Source organism: Zonotrichia albicollis, chromosome 2, assembly GCF_047830755.1.
Source record: "Zonotrichia albicollis isolate bZonAlb1 chromosome 2, bZonAlb1.hap1, whole genome shotgun sequence".
In the NCBI taxonomy this organism is placed as follows: Eukaryota; Metazoa; Chordata; class Aves; order Passeriformes; family Passerellidae; genus Zonotrichia; species Zonotrichia albicollis.
This window is the reverse complement of record NC_133820.1, coordinates 55085336-55112465: the sequence shown is the minus strand read 5'-3', so window position 1 is coordinate 55112465 and position 27130 is coordinate 55085336. Positions and strand designations below refer to the sequence as shown.

Genomic DNA, 27130 nt, shown 5'->3' with positions numbered 1-27130 from the left:
TTATAGCCTTCTCTCAGGATTTGCATGCCCCCGTGACCAAATCAAATGGGAGAAAAGGATGCAGCAGCATTTCCACATCACCTTCCCGCCTCCCAAGCACTGAGGAACCTGTCTGAAAGCAGTGACCTTAACTGCACTCTCTCTCCTGAAACAGATTCTGTTTGATGGGGAGAAAGAGGAGACAGGTTAGAAGTTGTGCCCACATGCTTAAAGAGAAACCTCCCCTTCTGTTCAGGAACTCTGCAGGAATTTCAGACTCAATTGCATCACGCTTGCCACTTCAAAGCCTTCAGTGACTGATCACACACTTGGAAAATATCAAACCTAACTGAACCTGACGTGGTTATCAGTGTAACTCAACCTGTTTGACAGCCTCCTTCCTCAGGGTTCCTCCCTGTACTCAGAAACATCTCTGGGGAAAGAGCAGGCATTTCTTCCCAACATCATTCAGAGTGATAATTGCTTGTTTTAAAAGGAAGCACCTCTTTGCATTTTCTGTGGGAATTATGCAATTCAGTATTTCATACAGTGACTTCATTTTTTTGCTTTGTGTTAGAATTAGTTTAAAATACTCCCTAAATGAAGAAATGAAGTCTTACATCTAGTCTTTATATAAATGATGTCCTTTTCATGTATTTTCATTTTTTTGTTATCATCCGAGATCTGATTGATGGAATAGCTCCTGTGGTGAGGATGAAAACCAGTCTGCCCCTGGCTTGGGTTTCTTCTGAAGACACTCCACTTGCTGTGAAGAAATAAGCATTAATAGACTAACATGAAAATGGAAATTTCTATATTGCCAGTAGTTAACTCACTTGAGCTGTAGGAAATACAGGCTCACGTTCCAGCTGTAATGAAAATGTACCCAGTGGAATGCACAGGGAGAGTGCCTCAGGCTGCACTGACCTGCCTCCAACCCTCTTGATCCAAAATGTCATTCCTGAGGTTTGCTGAAGGTACACTTGCCACTAGGAATTATCTCCCCACCTCCTCTCACCTCTTCTTTGAGAATTCAGATTTTGGGGTATCCAGCTGCTGCTGTAACCAGGGTTCTCACCAGCTTACCAGTGGCTTACATTAATTAAATGGCAATTTGAACGCAATGGGTACCAAGCAACCTAATCTTTTGGAGCTGGGGGAAAGCAGTCATTGCTGGAGGCTGGTGGTGGTCAGTAGCAGCTGTGAGAGCAGCAGGGATCCAAAGCTGTGTGTTTACACAGAGTGGCTAGCAAGCAACCCCTGGCATCAGGTACTGTGCAGCTGAAGGTAGTGAGCATTCAGTTTGGAAGTGATGGCAGCAACTCCATCCTTGTGTCCCTGTGTCAGTGGCAGTGGCACTGTGACCAGAGCTCATCTCTGATGCTGCAAACGTGCCAGAATCACTCCATTTCACAGTGTGCTGGCTGGCCTTGGGTCCCCACGAGGAGGAGTCATCTGCCCAAGTGTGGGTACCTGCTCCGTAAATGTCAGCTATTGAATGAGTCATTCTTGGTTGTCTTCACCAACGACACTCAGAGAAGATTGTTAGGGCATCACTATCCCACCCACAAACAGTCGTCTAAAATCAGTTTTTTATATTGCATCCTACAAGTTTCTAGACAGTGAAACTGGAGATGTTTAAAGCCAGTGAGTGTCACCCGGAATATCAGATGCTTTCAGAATGCCATTGCATTTTCTGTAGGCTTTCCAGCAGTTATTTCTTAATCCTTGTGATGGAGCTTTTAACAGATGATTTTTTTTGTAGAATATTGATTCTGTCCTTTAGCCAAAAAGGCATTTTTTTCCCTAAAGTTGTTTTAGAAATGTCAGGGAACTTCCAGCAATTGACAATATTGCAAGTAGCCGGAATATAAAAGGGAAGAAGGCAAGACACAACCTCTGTTATGTATTTATGCACTTCATGACTACTGTAGTGTTTAGAAAGATTCTTTTAATAGATTTAAACTGCTGCAGTCTTATGACTTCTAAATTCTCCACATCTTGCACACAGCTACACCAAAATACATTTAAAAGTCCCACCAGATCAGCTCTTACCTTCCACACTAGTGGTTACATTTTTACAACATTATGCATGGATTTGAACAATTAGTATCAGGCAATGGCTGGGTAGAATCAGGGCATTAGCACTGTAATCCTTATAGGAACAGCTAAAATACACAAAACCTTGAAAAGTAATATAATTGTTTTGTACAGGACTTAGGAAAAAGTGTAATTTATCTTGCAGCACTTGCAAGTTCATTTCAACAGTTTAGCCTTGTTGAAGGTCTTTGAAGGTCTTAGGGATAGAACAACCTCAAAAGACAATCAGGGTCTGGCCTTCAGAACTTTATAGTATTTGGTGCTAATGGAAGACGATGGATTGGTGAGCTATGGGCATAAATCTTTGCTTTAGCCATGAGGAAAGACTGGCAGCAGGGCACACTCCTCTGAAGTGTGATGATAACATGCCTTAGTCCCCTCACAGACAGGTCCAGATTCTGAGCTCAGCAACACAAAAGATAATGCACATATTTAGGTAAGCAGCTTGGGGTATGTGTTGCAGCTTTCACATCAGAGCAACAACAAAAAATTTAATAAAATTTTGCCCTTAGGAAAATATTGAGGGTGGTCAGAATTTTGAAGAGGTTGCCCAGAGAGATTATGCAATTTCAACACTGGAGATGCTAAAATTATGATAGAATAACATTGAGAAACCTCCTAAACTTTGAAATTGGATCTAACTTCAAAGCTGAACCTATTTTAAATGAATATTTGAAGGATCTGACCTCCAGAAATCCCTTCCAGTCTAAATGATTTCGTGTTTCCTATTTACTAGTTTCAGCTTGCTTGACCTTACATTTAATGCAACCATTATGAAATCAGTAAGTTATTTGCAATCTGTGGCACTCCTCTCATTTAGAAAAGGAAGTGACTCTAAATTTCTATTTATAATTCCACTGGTGACTTCTTACCCTTAGACATTTTATCTGAAGCTGAACTTGCTGTTGCATACCAATTACACATTTTGTGGTAACAGTGTTAATTAATCCATGTCTACAACAAATCTCTGCAGCTCCTTGCAGGCTGCCTTTCTTTTCTTGTTTTCAGCATTAGTGTGGTATGTAAAGTCTGCAGGTTGAGAGCTTTAGGAGGTCCCTTTTGCTGTAATTTTCTAATCATGGATAAAAGTATACTTACATTGAATATTAAAGAATATTTGTTCTTCATTCTGACATCTTATCAGGGTTGTTATTACAGAATTATTAAGCAACAGAGGTGAAAAGTGCCACTGCCCTCCTTTACCGCATTCAATGATTACAACCAGTTGTATAAAGCTATTCTCCTTTCCCCAGGCTCTGTTCTCAATTGCACCGAGGCAAATTCAATTCAGAACATGTACATTCAGTTCCCAGAATAGTCCCTAGGTGAAATTCAGCAATAACAAGTGGTTGCATAAAACTAATTCTGCATGTGAGGCTCTCAGACAACCCAGCAAGTCTGTACTGATTTTAAATTTAATAGGTGTTTAATAGAATACACAACCAGTGTGCGAGGGTTTGATGTGGAGGACAAGAAGGTACTAATATAACAGTGAATGTCAAAGCAGGAAGGTACTAATATAACAGTGAATGTCAAAGCAGACTGGGCCTACATTATGATTCTCATCAGCCCAGAAAATTTATTTTGCAGAGAGTCTAATATTTTTGTGAGTGTTAATGTTAATAATTGCTCTTGATTACATTGAAACTGAAATTATTTCAGAAGCAGATAAATGCTGTTATTATTCAATTCATCATTAAGACAGCTAAATTTAGAAATCTGTAGGAAAATTACGTGTCTGAAGTCTTTTCATATCCATGGAGATCTAGTCAATGGAGGCTTGGAAAGAACTCGTCTCTAGAGGCTGGGACACAATTCATTTACTCTCCCACAAGTGGTAATGGAGATGCCTTGGGCCATCTGAGACACCTGCGCAGGGGTCCCTTCTCTTGTTCAGACTGAACCCCAAGTCTCTCAGTCTGTCTTCACAGGAAGGGTGTTCCAGACCTGTGATACACTTAGAAACTCTCCTCTGTACCAACTCCAGCAGGTCCCTGTCCTCCCTGTGCTGGTGCCCCAGAGCTGGTGCAGCCCTGCAGGTGGGCTCTGAGCAGAGCAGAGGGGCAGAATCCCCTCCCTGGCCCTGCTGCCCACCACTGGATGCAGCCCAGGCCACGTTTGGCGCTCTGGGCTGGGAGAGCACATTGCTGACATGTCAAGCTTGTCATCCACCAGTAACTCCCTGTCCTTTCCCCCAGGGCTGCTCTCATGGTCACAGCAGTTGTGCAGCAGCTACCCTCTTGGAGTAAGACAAAAGAGTAAGTTACTGTGGAGACAGCAGACTAATCCCCCAGATTGCTTTCTCAACCACTTGAGCTGTAGCACAACTCTTCCTGCTGTAGTATTTTCCTATCCAGATTTTTTTTCTTTTTTTTTCTTCAAATATTTTATCTGCTTATGACAGGCATCAGCAAAGTGAGTGTATCCTCTTTACCTCAGCTGACCAGGTTTTCTTTCAGTAAAGCATTCCCTTGGCAAGAACAAGGCTTGGATATGGTAAGAGGATGTGGCGATCCCCCTCTGTGGCTGCTGGCCACGTGCTGGCCCTTGGTGGGTCACGGCACTCCAGGGCCATGCAGCTCATGGCTGCACTGCTCGTGCTGCTCAGTTCTGAACCCTTCCCAGTGCATGGTTACTGACACTGGCCTTCTCAAAGGGCTTGGGTGCCTCATTGCCGAGTGGAAACTGACTTAGGGAACTAACAATGAGCTCCATGGAGCAACATTCCTAACAGCAGCGATGGCCTGTTTACTGAAAGGGAAGAATAAACATAATATGTTAAAGAGACAGAGGAGTGTATAAGAGGAGTAACACTGGAAGACAGTAAATATCCCAAGACAGCCCTGGTATTGCTCACAGTCATGGACAAAGAAAGGATGAAGACAAGCTCCTGGAAAAACAGACAGACACAATAAAACAAAACAGACAGCATTCTTCATACTCAGTCTCTCAATCTATTCAGCCTCTAATATGTTACTGTGTGAAAAATGGAGGCAAACACTTTTTTCTTTAAAAAAAAGACAAACTCAGAACCAACCAACCCAGAAGTTGTTTTTTTAAATACAGCTGTAAAAAGAAGGGAGCTTCCAGGTTTACTCAAAAAAGAGAAAAACCAGACAACCTACCTAACCTAGCCAGAGAAACACAGAACAATTCACAGTAGATAATGAATGTGCTAAACATGCCAGTAAAACATGGATACAAGGTAACTTTATTCATAGTGATTCATAGTAGTGTTATCAGTCTTTTTTTCTCTAAGAACCCTGCACACACTGTAGTTTTTTATGCCTGAAGGGCAAGCATCACCTTATTTTCATGTTTTCTGCACTGTCAAGCTCTCTATAAGAACTGGTCTCCATCAGCCTATGTTAAGGTTACTGGAAGGATTTAGGCTCTTGTTGCTGTGGTTCGGCCATCTGATATTTTAAGGTCTACTTTCAGAGGAATTCATTCACTGTCATTCTCTATTTCTCCCCAGTAGCTATAAAGGGTCTCTATAGAGCATTTGGGACAAGAAACTCATATTTATATTGTTGCTATCTGGAGTGAAACTGAGCCCTGCTTTGCAACTCTGATTGTCTGTGCCAGACAGCAGGAGCATCAGCTCAGCAGTGTCTGGTTGCTGTTTTTGGCAGCAGCTGGGGCTTGGTCCTTGCTGGGCAGCTTTGGGCTCCAGCCAGGGCCTGCTCTCCTCCTCATGAGAGCCCTGAGGGCTGAGAGAAGCCCCAGCACCAGGCTCCGGGGATAAGTAAGCCATTGGAACATGGCCCCTCATGGGCCTGGGGAATTCAGGAGTTATGATCACTCCAAGTCTGAATTCACTTGCAGTCTGGCTCTGGCACGTGGCTGTTACTCTGCTGGCCACACTCTGGATTTGGACACCACTGCCAGGCCTTGTGAGGCCCAGGAGAATGACCATCACAGAACAGATTTGCTGCAACTTTGCACCTACAGATATGCCTGCTCCTGTTCACATCTGGATTTTATTCAAATGGTCTTTCCCAGGCATGCCACTTGACAGGCTGGGGGATGAAAACTGGGGCTCCTGGACACCCAGCAGGCTGCAGCCATCATCTATCATATCAGTCTCAAGGACTGTCATTTGTATTTCCTTGCTCCCTGGCATCTCTGTCCCTGACCTACCCAGAGGACAAACACTACCACTAAATGGTTCCCTAACACTTCAGGAAGGTGTTTATGACTAGTATTAAAATACATTATGAATAACCAGGACAATTCTTTAGCTGCTCAGAGTCCTTCGTCCCTATTTAAGTCCCTTAAAAGCACTTTGGAAATGTGCAGGGACTCAGACTGACTGACAAGATTCTGAATCCTGTTGTAAGAAATGAATGGCCCTTTTCTATTTTCCAGGTGGTATCCCTAATGATCAGAAAACAACTCAAGCTCTGTCAATATTATAAGAACAATTGTTGTTTTATTCTTTTTGGTGGGTACAAAAACCACAGTTTCTTACACAGAACAAGATTATAAATAATATCTGTAACATGAGTGACCCGTAGTCTCTTTTGATTCTACACTGCAGACTGATGAAGTACTCTAAACATTTTATCATTTTGTTTCTTGTATTAGACAGATGCAAATCTGTGGAACACGGAATGATGGAACAGAATGAAGGTAACAGCAAACAAGAGGATGACCAACAACTTTTATAAAAAAAAAATCTCTGAATTTTATTACAGTGATGGCATTTTATATCAATTATTGCAATGATTTTTCCCTAAGATGGTTAGAAAAAAGAATTGTGTTGTCCTCTACTGAATTTACATCAGTTAAAAAGCAAGCATGTTTCAATATTTCTCTTTTTCCAAAGAAAATGTAAATAATTTCTTTATTTTTTTTTTCACAGGATTTACATATTTATTATTTTTTATCACAGTTTAGTGATTGATTTCTACAGCTGAACAGCTGAGTATTCTTCCATTGTATATATTGATGTTCTGGAGACACAGGTTAGCATGTTCATTGACTTCTATAGCTATTTTTCTCTCTTTGTCAAGACAAAGACCAAAATGGTGTCCTTTCTGAGCATGTTCTTCACAGTTTAATGCGCTAAATTGGCAAGTCTTATTAGTTTTAAGTCCACTCAAGTGAAATTTGTTGCTGTTAATACACCCTTCCCAGCCCCCTCCCCCCAACAAAACTAAATTATGAATTTTCCTGATATAAAATCTGAGTTTGGGTTTCCGAGCTGAGCTCATGCACACATTGTTGCTGATGATGTCTGGCGCATTTGGACGTACTTCCCTTTCTCAGCCAAATTATCAGTTCATCAATGACACTCCCATGTCGTTACAGTCTGTGCTGTGTTCCCATCAGTCACCAACACAGTTTGATTAAGGCACTCAATTAATTTTTTGGTTTTTATGGTAGGTCCGATGCAATTACAGCCAATCCTGAACTTTGTCTAATTGCAGTTCCGGTGTGCACGGCCTTCGGGCAGTCGGGAGTCAACACGCGCCCGTTCTCTCCCACGCTCCCCGTGATGGATAATCTGGCTTTGTTTCTTATGGCTTCAGAAAAGGTAAGCTGGGTTTGAAGGAAAAGCAGAAGAGAGGAGAGTGTTATAATGTTTCTGTCCTTCAACCAGCCAGGACACAGCAAACACCAAAATATTAAATTTTAGACATCTGCATTTTTTCATGTTAACGTTAAATATAGAAATAGTAATCATCAGAAATATAATACATAGCACTTAAGTCTACTGGGGAAAAAAGACTAGCAATTCTGAGGATCAATTTCATAACAACAAATTGTTACTGATTTAAATATAAAATCTGAATTTGATAATGAAATTAACTGAAGAGGTAATACCTTCATCTAAACTGCTTCAAACTAAATTTAAATACAGTGAGAAGACCTTTTGGAACCTGAAAGCATTAGCATCTGTGAATGAAGTCATGCACAGGTGTTTATAGGCTTTGACCTTCAACTAGGAATGCCAGGATTAAACATAACTACTGAAAATTGTGTAGAAATTGCAATAACTGTATCAGCTATCTGGCAATTCCGTCATTCAAATCTAAAGAAATTATTACTTATTTTCACATCGGAAATATTTAGTATCAGGAAATCTGAGAACTGTCCTCAAATCTCTTTCATATATATATATATTTTTTTTCCCCTACAATTAGAGAAAGTGATAACTTTCAAAGAAAATGTAATTTATTGAGAGAAAATGCAGTTTTATACTGTTTTCTACATTATGTATAAATTTCCCATAGGAAGGTTTACGTTTTTGTTCCTTACAAATCTTTCGTTTCATCTAAATCAGAACGAAATATCTTGTTTAGGAACTAAATTACTCAAGCAAAAAATCTGGATTTGTTAAAGGATTTATAGTTATGCCATCTAACTTTAGTCATCAAAAAATCAGTAGCTAAATATAAAAATCCAATAAGGCTCTCTCAAGTGATTATAAAAAAAAGCCAAGATGACTAGTTTAAAATAAATGATTTCCAGATTACTAAAATTAGGGTAAGTGCCTAAGGTAAAAAAATGCAACAAAGCATCCAAACTATAGTACATTAAAAGAGATTTCAGAGATAATCATGTTAAGATATTAATCAGTGGGGAAATCTGATTTCTAGTCAGGAGAAGTTATGTAAATGCAGGGATGCAGTCTGAAATACTAATTGGGAAGAAAGGCAGATAGGAGCATTCACATAGGAGCAAAAGTATAACAAACACCATAAAGTCATTTTGTTTGCTTTTTTACTAATCTCTGCGTTTTGAACTTTATCCCTCTGAGCCCAGCTTCTCCTTCTGAGGTAGCACTGAAATCCTGAGCTGCTGTTTGATATGTGGAGTTTATTTTATATATGAGCATACAACGATGAGGATGAGCCCTTAAAACTCCAGAACATTTCCACTGCTTCTGGTGCACTTCTGTGGAAATGCACCAGTCTAATATTGCATTGTTATCAGTAGCTGCTTCAAAAAGTTGTCAGAAATACAGCGGCTGTTTGTGGCAAAGTCAGAGCTTGGATTTAAAAGCAGCTTTCCAAACCAATTACTCTAAACACTTCAGCCCTCAAAAGCACCCAATTTCAGGAAAAGGCCTCAGCTTTCAGAGGGCATTATGGCATCCCCCTTATTCTGGAAAACCTTGGCTTTGGTAAAGGACATCCTTTGAAACCTTTCCCTGCCAACACTGCACTTTGTGACAGGGACTGTTACCAAACATATCTTCATCTAAAACAACACCCAGATACAAAATGTGTGGCAGAGGTGATGACAAAGTGGGGAACTGGGCCTATACATTACCAAGAACTTCCAACTACTTCCCAGCAGCAAATAAGAATCTCTGCATTTGCAAAGCACAGACACAATGCAGTGTGGTACAGATCCACATGGTGCATGTCCTGAGTCCCTGCAAATGGGTACTGGTAACTGCAGAAGTGCAGAGAACATGTTCTGATCAATGGCAACAGAAAAACTAAAGGTGCTTTAGTGTGGGAGAGGGATGAGAGTCCAAACCAGATTAGAAAGCAAACTTGGGTGGAAAGGGACAGCTTGCTCCAGATAGGTTACATTTCCCAGAAAGTCGCAACTGTCTACCAGAGTCTCTCCAGCACACCCATCGGCTATCTGTTCATGGCAATTCAGAGCTTCCCACTGGGAAATCTGAGTCAGAGCACTCAGATTTGTATGGCATATACAAGTTCTATGTAACTGTGCTAGCTCAGTCTAAATAACTTTCTGGCCATTGACAGCACACTCAGGACAAAAAGACAATAAAAGGGATCCGGGATAAATAAAAACGATTAAAAAAAAAGGAGAACAACATTTTCTCAGCAGCCTTCCACAAAAGAACAGAAAAGCTGCAAGGAAATAACTCTTGTCCTCAGTTAAAGACTAACAATAGCTCAGCAACACACCACAGGACAACTCAGACACAAAGCCAGGAGGAGCAGGTCAAACTTGTACTTGGGACAGTGCCATAAAGCCATGTAACCAGGTAGGTGTCTGCTCTGTGTTTTAAACTATGCTATAGGTAATAAGCCAGGCTAGTACTCTGCTTGACTGTGCTGCTACAACTTCAGATTTCTGGCCTGGATGCAGAAACAGTTTCAGGAGTGGCTGGGATAAGAGGGAAAAGTCTTGGTATTTACTGTGAATATTACGCAAACCGTGAAAGCCTCCTTTCAGTAAGTGTATGCAATTAATAGTGATAATGTATTTTATAATTTGCCATTAGTTTTGATTAGATTAGTTGTGAAATTAATAATGTGAAAACACTGACTGCCCTGTTCCTAGAGGGGAAATGGGAATTTTGGAAGATGATATCCTCAGTCTGTGTAATACAAATATCCCACCCTGTGTCGGCTCTTTTGTTTTTTATGCTCCTCTAGTACTCGGGTCACATGGAGGTGGCTTTGGCAGAAATACCTAAGATGAACTTTTAATGTATCTTTCTCTCTTGACTATGAAATTGGAAGTATGCAAAATAAGTACATTACATACTTACTGAGCCATCCTGTAGCACTTCACCTTTTTTTGTAGTTAATTGTAATAGTGATGTTTTCCATTGCTTTTTGTTGTTTTGCAATTAGTTTCATTCATTAGTTATAAAGAACAGCATGGGATGGGAGAGCAAGAGAAGGCAGCTGAGCTGGAAGCTGGTTCCTGAGCCTCATGGCACTCTAAGAAGGCCATGGAGAGGTTGTGGTGGAGGCTGGCTGGATACTGGAACAACCCCTTCCAAAGCCTGTGGGTTTGGGGTGAGGAACTCAGCAGGGCTTTGCATTAGAGCAGATGGACAGAAGGATGTTAAGCTCCTCTCTGCTCTCGCTATCAGCTCTACATGTACACTTAAGGTCTTAATACTAATGGAAAAACTGCTGCCCAAAGGAGGAGGAAAAGATTGTTCCCTCCTTAAAGCAAACTTTCTTCCCTCTCTTCAGCAGATGCAACTGCCTGCCAGTGCTTCTGAAAGTCTTTATCCCACACATATAGACTAATCCATTACTATATAGGCCAGTCCACACATACAGACTAGCCCTTCATTTTCATTTTCAGCTGCCTTGCAGGAAAGGTGAGTTTCCCTGAGATAACTCACGTTTAACTGTACGAAACTAAAATAAAAATCAGGGTAATGAATATTGCTTTTCAGGAGGGTTATTTAAGTTATTTTATATTAGTTTAAAACATATACCATTAAAACTATTTGATGTTAGCTTAAAAAGTCAGATATGTTGGTTACTCATGCAGGTTAGACCACCAGGCATCTTTCCATATTAGCGAGTTTTAATTCCAATACGATCTCTTTACTCCTTGGATAAAAAAAACCAAAATACCATATAAAAGTTTTCAAAATGTGTAAGACAGACATATTTCTACAGAAATATGTGCAGCCCGTCGTGGGCTCTGTAATGCTGCCAGCTAAACAGGGGTTTGTGACTAGCATGTGCATGAACAGATGGCATAGTCCCCCTGTGCAGTGTGGCCAGGAGAGGATGACTGGGCCTTGGCAGTCTCCCACATATCACTATAAACATTTTTATAAGAACTTCACTTTAAATTTCTCAATTTCATGTAAATATTATGCCAAATAAGCAGAAAGAAGAATTTCAGAAGTCTGTAAATATTTGTTCAAAATCACAGTGGTTTTTTTGTGAATTTTAAAAGTCTGTGCCCTAAAATGTTAATTATCAGAAGTTTTAACTGACCCAAAAATGAATTTTCAGTTAAATAAAATGCAACATTTTTGTATCTTTTTTGTACTGTTTAAAGTATATTTTATCCAGGAGGAATTCATCTTTGTGATACAACAAGTCCCACAAAAATCCAGATTTTAGAGTAAGGTACTTAAGATCTTTTCTTTAAATACAAAACTCAGTTAGCTTTATATTTTTAATTATAAGAAAACACTAAGAATAAAAAAATTTTGCAACTATAATCAGTGTCAGTTGCAATGAAATAACAGAACTGGGTGGAAACTGTGGGGATTTTCAAGTCATGCCATGTTTAGCACGCTCAGCCAATTGGGAGCAGGTCAGTATTTGAAAGAAAGCTTAATTTTTTTGTTTCCTTTTTTTTAAGACTGTATTTTGAATGCATTGCACTCTGTAAACTTGATAAGGAATATGTTTTCTGGGATTCTTACTTTTATACCAGCCTGGGGACACTTTCAGTAAGGACATCACTAAATAATTTAAAGGAAAAAAACACCCTTCACCTGCATTTGGCACAATGACGTGCACAGGAGTACTTCTTTTCAAGACCCTTATTACTGACAGAAGGGAGTGGACTTGGGAGATTAATATTAGCATCTGGAAGTCCTGTTTTGCAGTTCACAGTTATGAACAATGGTCTATACTCTTGGAGTCCCCTTGGCACATAGCATGCCTCACATTTTCTCTAGTGAACAAAATGCATAGCTAACACTTTCTTTTTTTTTTAACATGGGGAAATTGGCAGCTCTACTGCAATTAGAATACACCCAGGGTCATGACTCTTTGTGGAACAAGGAAGAAAAGAAAAGCCCAGAGAAGAGTGTGTAGGGGACAGTTTCCCAGCCAGCCCCCTCCCTCGCGCCCCGAGAACCCACCTATTCCTCGCAGCGCTCCAGCTACCATGCTCACACAGCATTCTCTGCTCACTCTGTGTTTGCTCTGTATTGAATGGTGCGGTACTGAACGGGCTGTGCCTTTAGGCTGTAAGCTCCTCGGGACAGGGACCTGTTGTGTGTCTGGCACACTTCACCTACTGTACAGCGCCGCCTACTCCAGCGCTATACAAATAATAAATAAAAAATAATAAGTGCATCTCCAGTTGTTTCCTACAAGCTTTTTTTTTCCTAAGTGGCAACATCAGTATAAGTATTAATCTCATTTCCCTACATTTGTGTTTTCTACTTCCACTATATAGGGATGGCTCAGGAAAATGTAGCTGAAGATAGTTGTTAACAGAGGAGACATGTGGCTTGCTGTTTGCAAGGGCAAGGGAGCTCTAGCATGGCAGGGTAGGGTGCTAGCTGCATGTTCACTTATACAGCAGCCAGCATAGCTTGGGAGCTACGTAAAAGTTATATTTAGAAGCTCAATTTGCTGCTGCATGCCATTTCCAAAGGTCATGGAGTTGATTTGTCTAATGATTAGTTGGCAAGATACTCACTGTACGGATGAGAGCAAGTACATTAGTAAACCATCCCTGCACACCTACTCAGGGGAGCTGGGGAGGATGCAGCTCAGCAGCATCAGCACTCCAGCCTCCAAAATCACTGCATGAATGTCTAAAATACACTAGTCTTGACCTAGGTTAAGGGGTTTGTTACTGAAAGCTGAGGGTTATAATCAAGGTCTATCCCCTGGTTAGTGACTCTCAGACTATTACAGTGGGCAAAAGTTGACCTGAAGCAGGATATTGTGGGGAGAAAAAAAAAAAAAGCCACACAATTAGCATAAAACATGTATCAAAGGGAGGGTGAAGGCACAGGGAGGGGAGGAGGGAGAGAAGGTAAAACAACATTTAGACTTCTTGTAACAGTGCCTTTTCTTTCATTAGGTTAACTATGGTTCAGTGATATTGCCTATCCTAAATCTTGGTTACAGATAGGGCCAACATTGAATAATACAGGCTTGCAGCAATTTGTCTCTAGTAGAGTGCAAACCTTTTGGAAAACAGACTTTCCAATCAAGTACTTAAAAACTGGCCCTCTGGATATATACTTTCTTATTTAAAACAGTTGTCACTTCTCAACTGATTTGACAACTTTGAATTGTTCAAAATATATTTTTCATGTTAAAAATTCCTTGCAATGCAGATGTCTATTAGCAACATAGAATAATGTACTGTACATCTGCAGCCAAAAGAACTGAACCACTTTGCACTGAAGTTTTCCAAAATATAAAGCTCTGTTCAGAAGCAAGCACCACTAGACAGACATGTCACAACACTGCGTTACAAGATGCATCACCCACTCGCTGTAGTAGGCCCTAAGTCCTACCCCTAAATTTTAATACTTTCGGTTCCATATACGTTGTAACCTTCTCTATAAGTTGCTAAATTCTGGGTATTCTGCGAGGAAGTTGGGTTAAAAGTCTGTGCACTCTTTGCCACCTTCATTCGTTTCGCCTCTGCCCTGGACTTGTAACAGAACTCTATCAAAGCCACCAGCATTGCCAAGCCCAAGCCTCCAACCAGAATGTAGAAGACTCCAGCAACGTTGCTGAGACTCAAGGCACTCGTCTTGTCCTGGGAAAACAGAAGTGACACAGTTAACCCTGGAAAATGGATCCCAAGAAGCACAAAACACACATTAAAACATTAAAAATAGACAAGTAACAATGTTTAGCTGAAATTTAATGACAGTTGTTTACATACTTTAGCAAAATTTGACCTATCTGGATCTACAAAATATATTTTAAACAACTAGTTTTCCCGGTTGGCATAAAAAAAAATTATTCTAAGTATATTGCCAACATATCAGGATGTCATTGCTTACTGCAAAGCATTACCTCCATTACATGGAGAATTGAACAATGACATGTCTAGCTCTATTTAGGAGACATTTCAGCACTGATACGAAACTGCATTTATGTAAAGCTCTTCAGGAGCCTGGGAATCCAGAAATCCATTTTATATCAGACAAGACTCTGCTTGATCTTTACAAAAACCAGTAACTGTACTTGTGATAGACATTGCTGTTAATTTAAAAGATCCAGACTGAGCTTCTGATATTTAAATGACAGGCAAAAATAACATGTGAGGCTTCTTTCTTTGAACAAACACTTCCTTTGAAAGTGCACACTGTACCACACACATTGTGATATATTTGCCTCTTACCTATTCTTGTATTTTGTTTTATTTTACTATAGATACAGTTCTGGAACATGCCCATGGACGACTAAGCTCAGTAACAGTATACTTCTAAATATCAATTTATGCAATTTAACACATTTTTCATAATTTAGATAAAAGTAAGGATTTTCTTTAGCAAAGAATTAAATATTCATCATTTTACAATCACCTTCTTGGCTGTATTGTAGTAAATAACTATTCTACATTTCTTTATACTTCACTGCTTAGTAATGAATCATATTTTTTGGACTTGAAATCCATGTGCTTTTTCAGCATAGTTCTCAAGGAACTCTCTCACGATTGACTTCATATGCTACATCGTGTGCCTTAAAATACTTATAAAGCTTTATTCTTATGCAGACTATATAATCTTTAGCTAAAGTAAGGAGAGTATTTAAATTCTGATTTTAATCTCTATGAAATTTTAACTTATGTAGACTGCAAAAAAATTGGATGTTTAATTTAAAGAGGCACTATTCATTGTGTAATCAGTAGATTAGCACAGTTAAGGTTCCCATGGGCGTACAGAGGGGCTTATACCTGGGTTCTGCTTTGTCTGTGCCTTTTTAGATGGCTAGGAAGAGCCTAAGTATCTTGGAGATGACTGTCCCTCTGGTGGCAATTGCTAACATGGTGCATGCAAACAAGGAGGAGGCAGGACTGAGAAAGACCTGCCCTGATGTAGGTGGTGGGTTGAGGCTTTCTCAGCTGTTATTTACAGATACTTTGTTATCCTCTTAAATGGTTTTCACTCCTTTTTTTCAAAGCACTTGCCAGAAAAAGTGAAATGTGTTGAAAGCTTCTTTCCCACACTAATTTTATCAAGGTAAGTCTGGAGACATGCAGGCAGCAAGCACTCAGTGCCTGTCATTCTTTCATTTTAGCTGTGGCTGCAGAGGCTGGCATGGAGTCAGGTAATGTGAAGAAATGTCAGCCTCCTCAAATACAGGGCTGGCACTGACTGGGGTGTTTCCCAGCCATCAGAAAATACCCAGTTCTGGGTCGGTCCCCATAAAGAGAATGAGCTGTCAGCTCTCTGGAGCTGACAGGATTCCTGTTTGGGTATGGACTAGGATAAACACTGGAAGCTGTTGAAACTATTAATTGCCAAAGCCTTTCACTTCAAAGCTCAAGTTAAGTTTTCCTTGGCCCTCGAGGAGCCAGGGACATCCCCAAATGCGCAAGACACCACCTTCCTGGCCAGCAATGAAAGGCAATCCTTCCTGCTAGCATTTCTTCTTCTTCTCAGAAAACTGCTGAGGTAGGCCAGCTCCTAAAGAAGGTGTAAAGAGTATTTCCTAAGCAGTCAATGGGAAAAGTCCATACCCTCCAAGCAGGAAGGAAACAGCTAATCCAGGCTGCCTCTTCCAAACCCAAAAATCTGCTTTGTATTTCTTCAAGAGATACTCTGAATATGTGGGATGATGTTTGGTGATTTGTATTACTGAAGACTTTAAAATGCAATAGTGCTTCCTTAAATTAAAGCGTGACCGCCATCAAGATGGGCCAAAGTTGATTCATTCTGTGTCTACAGCTGCTTATTTTATTTCTATGTCATTTTGTTTATTACTTCCTCTACTGCTTTGTGAACACGATAGTTAGGTCCCGAACTGTAGCGACTGACCTTACTTCCAGAGTCCTTGGGTCCACATTCACCTTTATCGTACCACCATTTGTTTTTCAGCTTGTCTAAGACGCCTGCCTCACTGAGTTTCAAAACGGCAAGGTTTACAGGAGTTCTTCACGTGGAAAATAACATAAATAACATTATATATGTTATTTTATGTTATTCAAGTAAAACTACATAGAATCGCATTGCAAAGTGACAGAGCAGAGGCCACAGTGGGTGCTATGTCATGTACTGTTGGCCCAGGTTTAGAGACAGACATAAGACCGGGACCTGCTCCATCGCTTTAGGTAACAGGCACATACTGCTGGGGAAGATTTGTAAATAAATAGTATGCAATTACTGTGAACCCAAAACTATTGGCTTACACACATTAACAACAAACCCTTCAGAGATATTTGTAAGACAACTGCATATGCGACTTAAGAAACGTTAATTTGTGTTTCTTGCTTTCAATCTATTTTTAGTTTGGATGCATACAAACTAATAATATGATTTGGCCATAGGTATTTCATTTACTGCCCTCAAAATTATCCTGGCAAGAAAAGAAGATGCTTCCTGCAGTGTGCTGCCCATAAACATTTGGCACAGGCCTGTAATAGGAGGTCTGCACGCAAATAACTTGGGGGGAGAGCTGCAAAGATCCCCTTATCTTCGGCTAAGAAGGACAGCGAGTCTTCCATTTTAATTTCCCATTTCAACATTATTTTAAAATTCAAAGTTTTTCCTTAAATCTCACATTTTCATGTCAATATTTCAAGGGTCCCAGGCTGATGATAAATTTCTATATGGAATAGATATTTTTACTGGTGGTATTTGCTGTGGGTGATGTAACAGAGTTTAATATTGAAATGAAACCTAATCCATAGCCTCAGAATCATGAAATGCTATAGGTTTACAGTGAAGTTGCTTAAACTTATAATAATCTCTGAATCCCTGAATAATCTCAGGGTACTGTGGTAATGCCACACTTCATCCAGATCTATCACTTTATGTTTTAAAAATGTATTAAATTATTAACAGACTTATTTTATGTACTTTTCACTTCAAATTGTTGGCCAATTCTTAATGGAATTATGTGGTAGGCATATGGATATCTATTTATGTGCAGGTGTGCATGTAGATACAATATATATCAGAGAAGCAGGGAAATAAACAGAAATGGCATGTGATAGATAGCCTTCTGGTGATGTTAAATGACATGATCCTGTCTATGCCAGCAGATTTCTATGGGAAAATTTATCTCCCATAATATGCCATAATTCATTCATTACTTAAACATTAACTTACGGATTCAAGGCTTAATAAATAAATAACCAGTGCAAACATTAATTAGTCTAGTGTAACTGAACCTACTAAAATAGTTTGCATTTAAGAGGCAAGGGGCTTATTGCACTCTATAATTGGCTTAACTGGAAATTCCCAAATGCTTATGTATTAATATATTTGTGCAGGTTTGTATATAGCTATTTAATACACAAGTAACAGCTTCTGAGCCTTGTATGCTATTCTTAACTCTAGGGACCCTGCCTCTCCATACATTCTAATTACTCTTTCTATATGTACCTAAAATGGGGGAATTCACCTCACCTCAATATTTGCACCCCTAAATTATGCCCCAAGCTTCATCTGTCTGTCCAGACCTCCCTGCAGTTAATGGGAAAAGGTAGGTACCTGCAAGTGGTGAGCATTGATACCAATATTAACAAAGGATGATGTTGAGATGCCTGTCTCTTCATTTATTGCTGAGGAAGCCTTGGTGCCTTGGAGAAATTTTTGACAGCCACAGTTGGGTGAGAGGATTTCCCAGGAACTCTCAAGTGATTACTCTAACTAAAGGAAAACCTTCATCCACTTTCCAAATCCCACACATTTAATTCATATGCAATACTCTACTTCTAGAAACAAAAATGCCCATTTTTTTGCTCTTTTCCAGTATTCAAACTTAAATTTTGCCTTAAGGCTTCTGGCAGCAGGCTGTGCAGGTTGACAGTGGAACATGAGAGTCCCACAGCTGTGAAATGAGTGGGCTTGGGGTGCTGGCAAGTTGCGTGTCAACATGATCCTCTGCTGGCTTCTAGTACAAGCACAAAATAATTAATATTATTTGAATAGCCATCATCTGTAACATGTCATGCTCTGGCACTGAGCCACATTCCCATGCTCCTAAATTCTGTCAGGGGAACAGGGCTGGTTATGACAAAGGTAAGGAGACATATAGGTACTGTTCTCCACTGGAAAATGAGAAGCCTATGGAGTTGTTGCACATTAAACGGATCAAACTGATAACTAGGAATAGATATGAACTATCAAGGCCACCAGCAAGGTAGGAACAAGTTAGAAAGCAGATGCCTCCATGTCTTATTCTGCTTTTTTTTCTTTTCCCCAGGACTAACACTTTAGGCATTTAAAAGCTGAAACAGCCTGGGGTTTTTTTCTTTTTTCCAACTGTAGTTCATTTAATGTCATCCTTTCTGCATTGTCTCTGCAAGGAAGCTCTCAGGATTTCCTTTGGGAAAAACAATCAATTTCACACTTTAAATTGCCATGTTGTCCTCAGTTTCTAAGCGACCTCAATGGCAATGATCAGCAGAGGAAGTTTCCATTTTCACTGGGATGCAGCATTGATGTGACTGATGCCAGGCCCTTGTTTCTCCTTTCCATGAATTTTGGTGGAAAACTTTCTGAATGCAGGCCCTGCTGAAGCTCAAGAAAGCCTGCCCTTGGCCCCTCTCCTCCTTGCCTGTCTGAACAAGGCTCTGTGACATTTCCTTCATATCTGCCCTCAGACTGTCACAGCTGTGATGAGGGAGAAGCATTCTAAGAAAAAAACCTTAAAATTATATATTACAATATTTTAAAATATTTTACACCTTCAAAACAGGATTTCTGTCCTAATTTAAATCAGTCATCTGAGATGGGAAATGTGCATGGTCCAATATAAGAAGTGCAGACTAAGGGGCTGCTGAGTGGAAAAGGAAGATGTTTTGATTATATTTTTCAGAGTCACAGCATATATGCACCTCTTTGCAATCACAGTAATTAATTGCAGGTGTTGTGATTTTTAATGTATTTTAGGTTTTTATTTTGTTTCTTTGTTTCATTTTCAGTAGGAGATTTTCAACAGGGAGATGCATGTCCAGATCACCTTGGCTCGTGGGCCAAGTCACTTATTTTGACCATGTCAGTCACAAACTCAGAGACTACAATTTCTTACTAGATTGCTTGCACAATCAGTTGGTGAATAGTCCCACTGATATTAAAGGGGATAGAAACAAAAAAAAATTGGTATGGTTTGCTGTATGTGAACAAGAGGAATGTACTGAAGTCACATAAAGGGGATAAATTCAGCATTTATAATTAAATCTCCCATTAAATTCAGTATTGTATTCTTATTATGGCAGTGGAAAGTGACTATAGATTTGGGTCTTGTTCAATTGCTTAGTGATTCCTGAATTACTAATGTTGGGCTAAGTCTTCAAATAGAGTACAGTGGCACAGTTTGTGAAAATCAAGTCTAGTTTTTTCCAATGTACAGCTGCTGAGAATCTCTGTTGTTGTATATAAAGAGAATCCAGCTACCTCAAGTTCATGTAAAGATAATATGTGAGAAATAATAATTAAAATTACCCTTTATCTATGGAGAAGAAATTGCCCCACATAGCAATAGAGGAAAACTGCTGTGTGACAACACAGGAAACTCTGCTCTGCACCCATGTGCCAAAGTCAGTGTTGGCACAGCCTGACCTGGGCACAGGGACACTGGTTTTCTAACTTCTCATCATGTTCTCAGCCCTTCTACCTCCTCTCTTGGCTTCTTACTCATTTCCTCCTATCCTGTCATCAATCACTTGCTGTTGAAAGGGCCGTTTTTCAAGAGCCTCAGGCTGGATCTTGAGCCAGCAACATCAGCAAAATCAGGGTGCTTTAAAATGGTATTAATGAAGTTCTGAGCTAGCTGTGTTCAGGACAACAAATGGCCAATTATAACATTTAAATCACAATACTAAGTGATTCTGAAACAAATATAGAATTCTGAGAGACAAGGATTTTAAAAAATGCAATCATGGATATATTTTAGGAGCATTTTCATTAGCCACTCATGGCTGAGCCATTAAGTGTAAGGTCAGACTTACAGCTGACTGAAAAAAACATGGGCCACTGTGTTCTCCTGCAGGCTGCCTGCGGAGACTGGGAAGAATCTCCATCAGCACAGCTTCTGTCCACTCACACTTTATACAAACAATGGAGCAAAGTGGCAGAAACTGTGTTTCAGTACCTTCCTGTGCACCACATGAGATGATGGCATACAGTTAGGATCTGAGGTAATACTTTCAAAAACACTCCAATGACTTGAGGAACTCACTTTGATCTTCAATCATGAACCAATTAATCAGATCACTAAACCACAGGTGGCTCACACAGGGCAGCTTTCTGAACTGCCTTTCTGAATTTTGGAAGATTGTCCCTTAAAGGGAACAATAAATGGGGAGGCTAGAGGTGACCTTTTAACAGCAGAGAATGGAGGTAGGAGACATTCTGATTTACAGAGCAATACAGACCTGTGGAGAACAGCTGAACTCTCTGGAAGCTCCCTCATTTCTGTGGTCCTCTGTACTATCATGAAGGGATATTGTGGGTCTACACATTCATATTCTGAATAATGAATCTCAAATAGTAACAGCACAGTTATCAGTTTAGCTTCAGGTGCTGTATTTCTTTCAAGAGAAGAGGAGTTTCGTATTCTCATTCATGAGGCGACAAAGCCCTGCAATTTAAACTGGAGCTGCTAAAAAAAGCTTCTTTTTAAATTTGTACAATAAAAGAAGTATTCTTAACCTTCTTAAGAAGGTAAGAACTTAGTTCAGGACTTGTTGGCAGTTATCAGGTTTACTAAGGTAATGCATAGTGTCCTGGTTATTCCAGTAATGATAATTTGCTAGCAGAAAAGAAATCAAATACATAGAGTTTCATTACTTCAGTAGAAAGGGTTTTGACTTCAATTGATCAAGAGTGTTTCTGAGCAAGGAAATGAATTGTACAGATGATAAATGGCTAAGTTACCCTTTGGGGAATCAGCCTGGCTGTAGTTTATCACCCAGGATCAGATGCAGCTGCAATGCAGACTTTGAGAAGCGTGGGATGCCTGCTCACCTGCATGATGTGATGTGCTTGGTTCCACCAAATGTGGGCAGTGTGGGCACATGACAGACCTGGAGCTTCCCAGGACCACAGGTACTGCCTACTCACCCAGCTGTGCCTGGGAAAAACTGTGGCAAGAAACAAGCCCAATGCCAGATAAATGCTCATGGCAGGCTGTGTATAGTCCCAGAACCAGGGGTTGAGCTCCATCATGTTCTCCATCCTTTGCTAACACTGTCCTGCCCACCACACTGCATCTGTGTCACCTACTGCTTATTTCCACTGGCAATGTGTTCCTTCCTTCCTCCTGCATTCACAGCTCCTCTGTTTCTCCATGAACCACACTCTTTGCCCTTCTTTCCTACTTTTCCCCCCAACTCCTTTTTCTGTCACTTTCTACCACACCAAACTTGCTCCTTCAGCACTTCCAGACATTTCCCTGGTGAAGCCCTGTGTGTCCCTCCACCATGAGCTGCTCCCTTTTCCCTGCTTCATGACTCCCAGCACCTGTGGCTGGTAATTAGGGAAAGTAAGTTAAAAAACATCCTTAGTTTTCTATCTAACTTTCATCTCACTTTGCAACTACTGCAGGTTTATGAGGAGGATATTCTAAGAAAATTTAAGTATTTTATTGATTTTATCCTCTGCCTGTGATATTAAAACATAATAAATAAATACTCCTCCCCCAGTAATGCAAAAGCTCAGGCTTGAGTAGAGGTAAGTTCTACTGTGTCTAATATATCTGAACATTTTGGAAGAGAAAATAGAGACCATTTTTGAAACTGTGACTGCTGGCAAGCAGAGCGGTGTGGGGAAAAATAGGTAGAGCAGCAGGATTGCAGGCAAAGTGAAGAGGATTAGGAGACCAGTTCTGGGTGAGTGCAGAACAGCCCAAGGGATGGTCCCTGAGGCCAGGACACAGCACAAAAGAGCAAAAGGACTAAAGAGGGAGAGAAAATAGTAAGAAAAAATATATGTAGGCAACTGTAAAGAAAGCTACATAAGCTGTGTATGACAAATCAGTCAAATTTAATCATCTGTATCTGACTAGCTCTGTGCCTGCACAACTACCTGTGAAGCATTCTCTAATATATTGTTCACACACAAGCACATAAATAAATATTATTACATGCTGCCTGGAACAGAAGGGGTATATTTAATACCTCGATTTTCCCCCACTTCACTGTCTTCCACATTTTTGCTTCTTTTCAGCACCAGGCAGTTTCTCAAACAAAGCTGTGAGGCAGCAAGGAAGAACTGGTACCGGCCATATGGAAGACAGGGGAATGCAGTAAGAATATGAAGCTGTTAACACCTCAGCCTAGCATGCAGCCTAAAATTCCTGTCTGATAAATTCTGGCAAATTATGCCTAGGGAACCACCATGGATTTCAGTTTGCTGGAAAGATATCAGAAAATGTCAGTATGAAGATATTTGATCTGAAATTTGTCTTCCTGTTTTGGATACTTGTGAAAACTGTAGTTTGTACCAGTATTGTTTGTGTCAACAATGGATCCCTGAGCCTGGACCATACATTAAATTACCCCTCAGAGATAGTCACACTGATTTTTTTTTCCCTTTTCCTCTAATGTCACTGAAAAATATTTTTAGTAGTACCATATAATAGGAAAAAAGTCTTAGCTGGTGAGCAGGCTTCAGAAGGTATTTAACAAGCTTGGAAAAGGCTCACCATAATTTCAGAAGATGCATGTTTCTGAAAACTGGTGACGGATCTCACCCCAGAGACCATTTATGAGTTTCCCTTGGGGTGCTTAAACAAATGCAAATATTTTTGCTTTGACAGTAATTGCATACACCTCGGTTTCAGCTGCAGAACCAGCAGTGCTGTGCTACTGGTGAAGCTGTTTGGTGGCAGGTGAGACCCCAGCAGATGCACCAATTACTTCACATACTGTTTACCCGCTTTTGGTGACATTGAGGCTAACCTTGGAGTCACCTCCCCCGCTGCCACATTCTCCTTTGTCGTACCACCATTTGTTTTTCAATTTGTCCAAGAGGCCTTGTTCATTCAGTTTTAAAACTGCGAGGTTAACAGCATTTCTTGAAACGATAAAACATATTTTGTAAGAAACTGCACAGCTGTTAAGATGTTAGAAGGAATGAGGACTTAAGCTGTTTATAAGCTTGATCCACACACTAAATAAACCTCTCATTTCCATATTTCAAAGCCCTTGGCAGCACAAATAATTGTGGTTACTTCCAAATGTGAAAAATGTGTTTCCAGTTCTAGAAACGATTTTCAGAACAGCTTGGATTTTAATGCAAAAAATTCTATCAACCAACCCAAACTATTTTTGCAAAATGATGATAAAACTCTGTCTGGAATTAAAAACGATTTACACAGATTTATTTGAATCTATATTTAAAGTGTAGGCCCAGGCTGTTTTTTCAAGCAGATGAGAAAATATATCCCCATGTACTAAAGAGGCAAGATCTAGACTGCCTGTGCTAGATGCTGCCAGTCGCAGTGTCACTGCAGTTCTGACATGTAGCACTTCTGACTGATCCTGCATGAGCTAAGGATTAGGGCTCCAGGAACAGGCTGTGGGAGGAAGGGGACTAACAGCTCACACACTGACAAAGATGCTGTCCACAGCCAGTCAATAGAAAGCACTGTACAAAAGTGCTCAGAGGCCTGTCTGTCTGTCTGTCTGAAGCCCTGCTGCTGGCACATCTGTGTGTATGGAATGCAGGCTCTACGGTCCTGCTCCCTTTGCACATTAGAGGCATGGCTGAAAGGCAGCACATGGGGTCTACCTTAGTGCCATGACTCTAGGGACTGCCCTGCTCTTCTGGGAGAGCACCCTGTGTCCCAGCCCAAAGAGCACCTGAGGAATGAGAAGGAAGGTGGTGATGAAGGGTGTCTATGCTAGGGAAACGTCACCAAACTGAAGTTCAAGCACTGCTGGAAGAGGAAAGCCAGCCAGTTAGTTAAGTGCTGAGAGACAAGAAGGTTTTTTGGACATCCTGAGGACCCAAGATACAAAGAGATTTTTTGGACATCCTGAGAACTTTTCTCTGGAGAGTTTACACATGTTATGCTACCACTGGATGAAAAAAAAAATCCTGCTTTGCTAGCAACACAGTGGCATGGGCACAACAGACTGAAAGGGGTTCTGTGAGCCTGGTGTCCTCCATATCATGTTTAAATGCTCTTTTTTTCAGATGAGAGAGACTTTGGATCTATGCAGGCAGAGGGGCGCTGCCAACATGAAGTTAAAGCACAGAACCACTGCTTCTGTAGGAATTCAAGGCTGCTGGAATTGTACTGGAATTCAGCCACGGACTAGGACACAGCTGGTCCTAGGATGCAGTTTCTTCTGTGTCAGAGGTGCCCCTTTAGGTGTCCAGAGCATCAGGACTGGATGGCAGCAGTGTGACAGTATAGACCACCATACAAACCTGAATGTAAGGTGTTTGGATTTATGATAGTGACTATAGCCACTATATAACATTTTAAAATCAGTTGATAACTAATCTGCCAAGGTATTTATGCAGTCTTCATGATCTCCAAAGGAAACTTTGCCCTTGTTTAAGTGTACAGTTTCCTATCTGTATTATTACTAAGACCCTAAAGAGTCACATACCCTAATGATACACAACTACATCAGTATCAGTAAAATTGCATATTCCTATTTTTATGTCCAGATGTTCCTAGTGCATCCATGCCTATGAGAAATGTACACTCTCTCTGACGGGTGTCTGCCCAGGCTCTCGTGGGGCTCTGCAGAGGCACGTGGAGCAGTGGCACAGTTCATCTCCAAAGTATTTGAGAGGTGTCAGTAGCTTACCTACTGCTCTTTGGGGATGATATGGGGTTGAGAAAGATGAGTTTCTCTCTCTGAATTTGTTTAATGCTCTCAAGATCTGTCTGTCAGGACTGAGTGGGATATGACAAGAACTGTGACTGTCAATAACATTCTCACTTCAACAACGAGAGGATGCAACACCTTCAAAGCACTCAGAGAAGGGCCAGGAAGTGATCCTTTGGCAGCAGAGTTCTATCAAATCATACGGCACTAGAAGACACTGGGTTTGTGATTCAGCCTCTCTAGAGGTGGCTGATCTCTCATCTCTGGGGGTCCTTTCTGGTCTTGGAATGTAAATTTTTTCTCTTATTAAGAGAGGTATCTTCCTGGCAGCCAGGTTCAGATAATGGTACTTCATAGCTTATGGAGAGCCCTTTACTACTCTGGCCCATCTGTGGGACAAATGTCAGCTTCAGGGCAAACTTTTATTGTCTTCTGGTAACAGCTTTTCATAAAGCTCCTCCTGGATGAAAGACAGGTCCTTGCTGGCTGGTCATGAAGTTTGGAAACTACTTGTGTGTAGATCTGATGTTCCTTAACTTCGCTGCAGTTAGACTTACATGAGATTTTCAACAGAGATAAAGGAATTGCTTGTCTGTCCCTGAAAGTGAAAGTGAGAACTGCAGACTGTAGTGGGAGTGATAACAGACTGCTCTTGGTGGATAAATCTTTAAGGGAAATTTAGCAGCCAGGCTGACAAATGTGATTTTGTGTAAGTGCTCTAATTATGGTTCACACTCCAGAGGGAGAAAAGCAATTGCAAAATTGGAATGAAATTGTTCATTTGTCCCTTTTGTTCTTGGAAGCAATTGCTTTTGAATCAGTCATATTTACTACAGACTTTTCATACTCAGCTTTTCATTACAAAGCCTGTGCTTTCAGTCTGTTTGCCCCTTCAGAAATGTAACTGTGTGGCCAGCCTTGCCACTTAACAGAGAGATTTCCAGTACACTAAATATAAATGTTACCTTTTTAAGGACATGGGGACTGGGCCATACATGAAAGATGATCCTGGAAACACATTTCTTTGATGCTGAACAACATTACTTATTCTGAAAATTGCTTAGATATATATCTGGAGCCTTCTGTCTACAAAGTCAATGTCAAAACTCCTTCTTGCTTCAACAGGATCCAAACCAAGGTCTAATTTAATGTTGCTATGTTGAACTGTCACAGTGGGCAGCAATAACACGAGCAGCTGCTTTGACAGTTCTACAGATGCAGGCAGGAGTGATCACTCCCATGAAAAATGAAATGTATCTCAAGGAATATCACTAACTCTCAATTCAACAAGCCACTTAATCTCAGTCTGATTTTAAAGCAGATGGGAAGCCCTATCAATCTGTCTATCTGAAAAAATCATCTTCAAACTATTTCCTCTGAGCTGTAGTCTCTCAAGTGTGAACATTAAAGCTCACCAGATTAGACAAAGTCCTTATGCTAATGTTCTTAGAAAGGGTTTTTCTTTTCAATCTTTATCTTATTTTGGGTGAAGATGTTACTTGATAATTTACAACTTCTTTTTCAGGTTAATCTACTTACACCTTTCACATGGATTCCAAGTGAATTGAATTAAAAGCAACTAGGTGATGTCTTTGACAACTAACATAAGCTTTCATGTTTAATTTTC

The 27130-nt window shown here is 40.4% G+C and overlaps 1 protein-coding gene across 9 annotated transcripts in view; it reads right to left on the bottom strand.

Moving 5' to 3' along the window:
• Positions 1–6494: 6494 nt before the first annotated feature.
• The window catches only part of GRIA4 (glutamate ionotropic receptor AMPA type subunit 4), a 215501-nt gene continuing 194865 nt past the window's right edge, over positions 6495–27130 (bottom strand). Inside the window, exons 14-17 of one of the 9 annotated variants that reach the window (XM_005482572.4) lie at positions 16526–16640; positions 14161–14295; positions 12650–12832; positions 7486–7626 (exon numbers count right to left, since the gene is read on the bottom strand). In XM_005482572.4, coding sequence (XP_005482629.1) covers positions 12698–12832; positions 14161–14295; positions 16526–16640 — 385 coding nt within the window. In that variant the 3' untranslated portion in view covers positions 7486–7626; positions 12650–12697. Of the gene's footprint in view, positions 7627–12649; positions 12833–14047; positions 14296–16521; positions 16641–23616; positions 23732–27130 lie in introns of those variants that run through there. The other 8 variants (XM_005482571.4, XM_005482569.4, XM_005482570.3 and 5 more) reach the window with 8 other exon arrangements.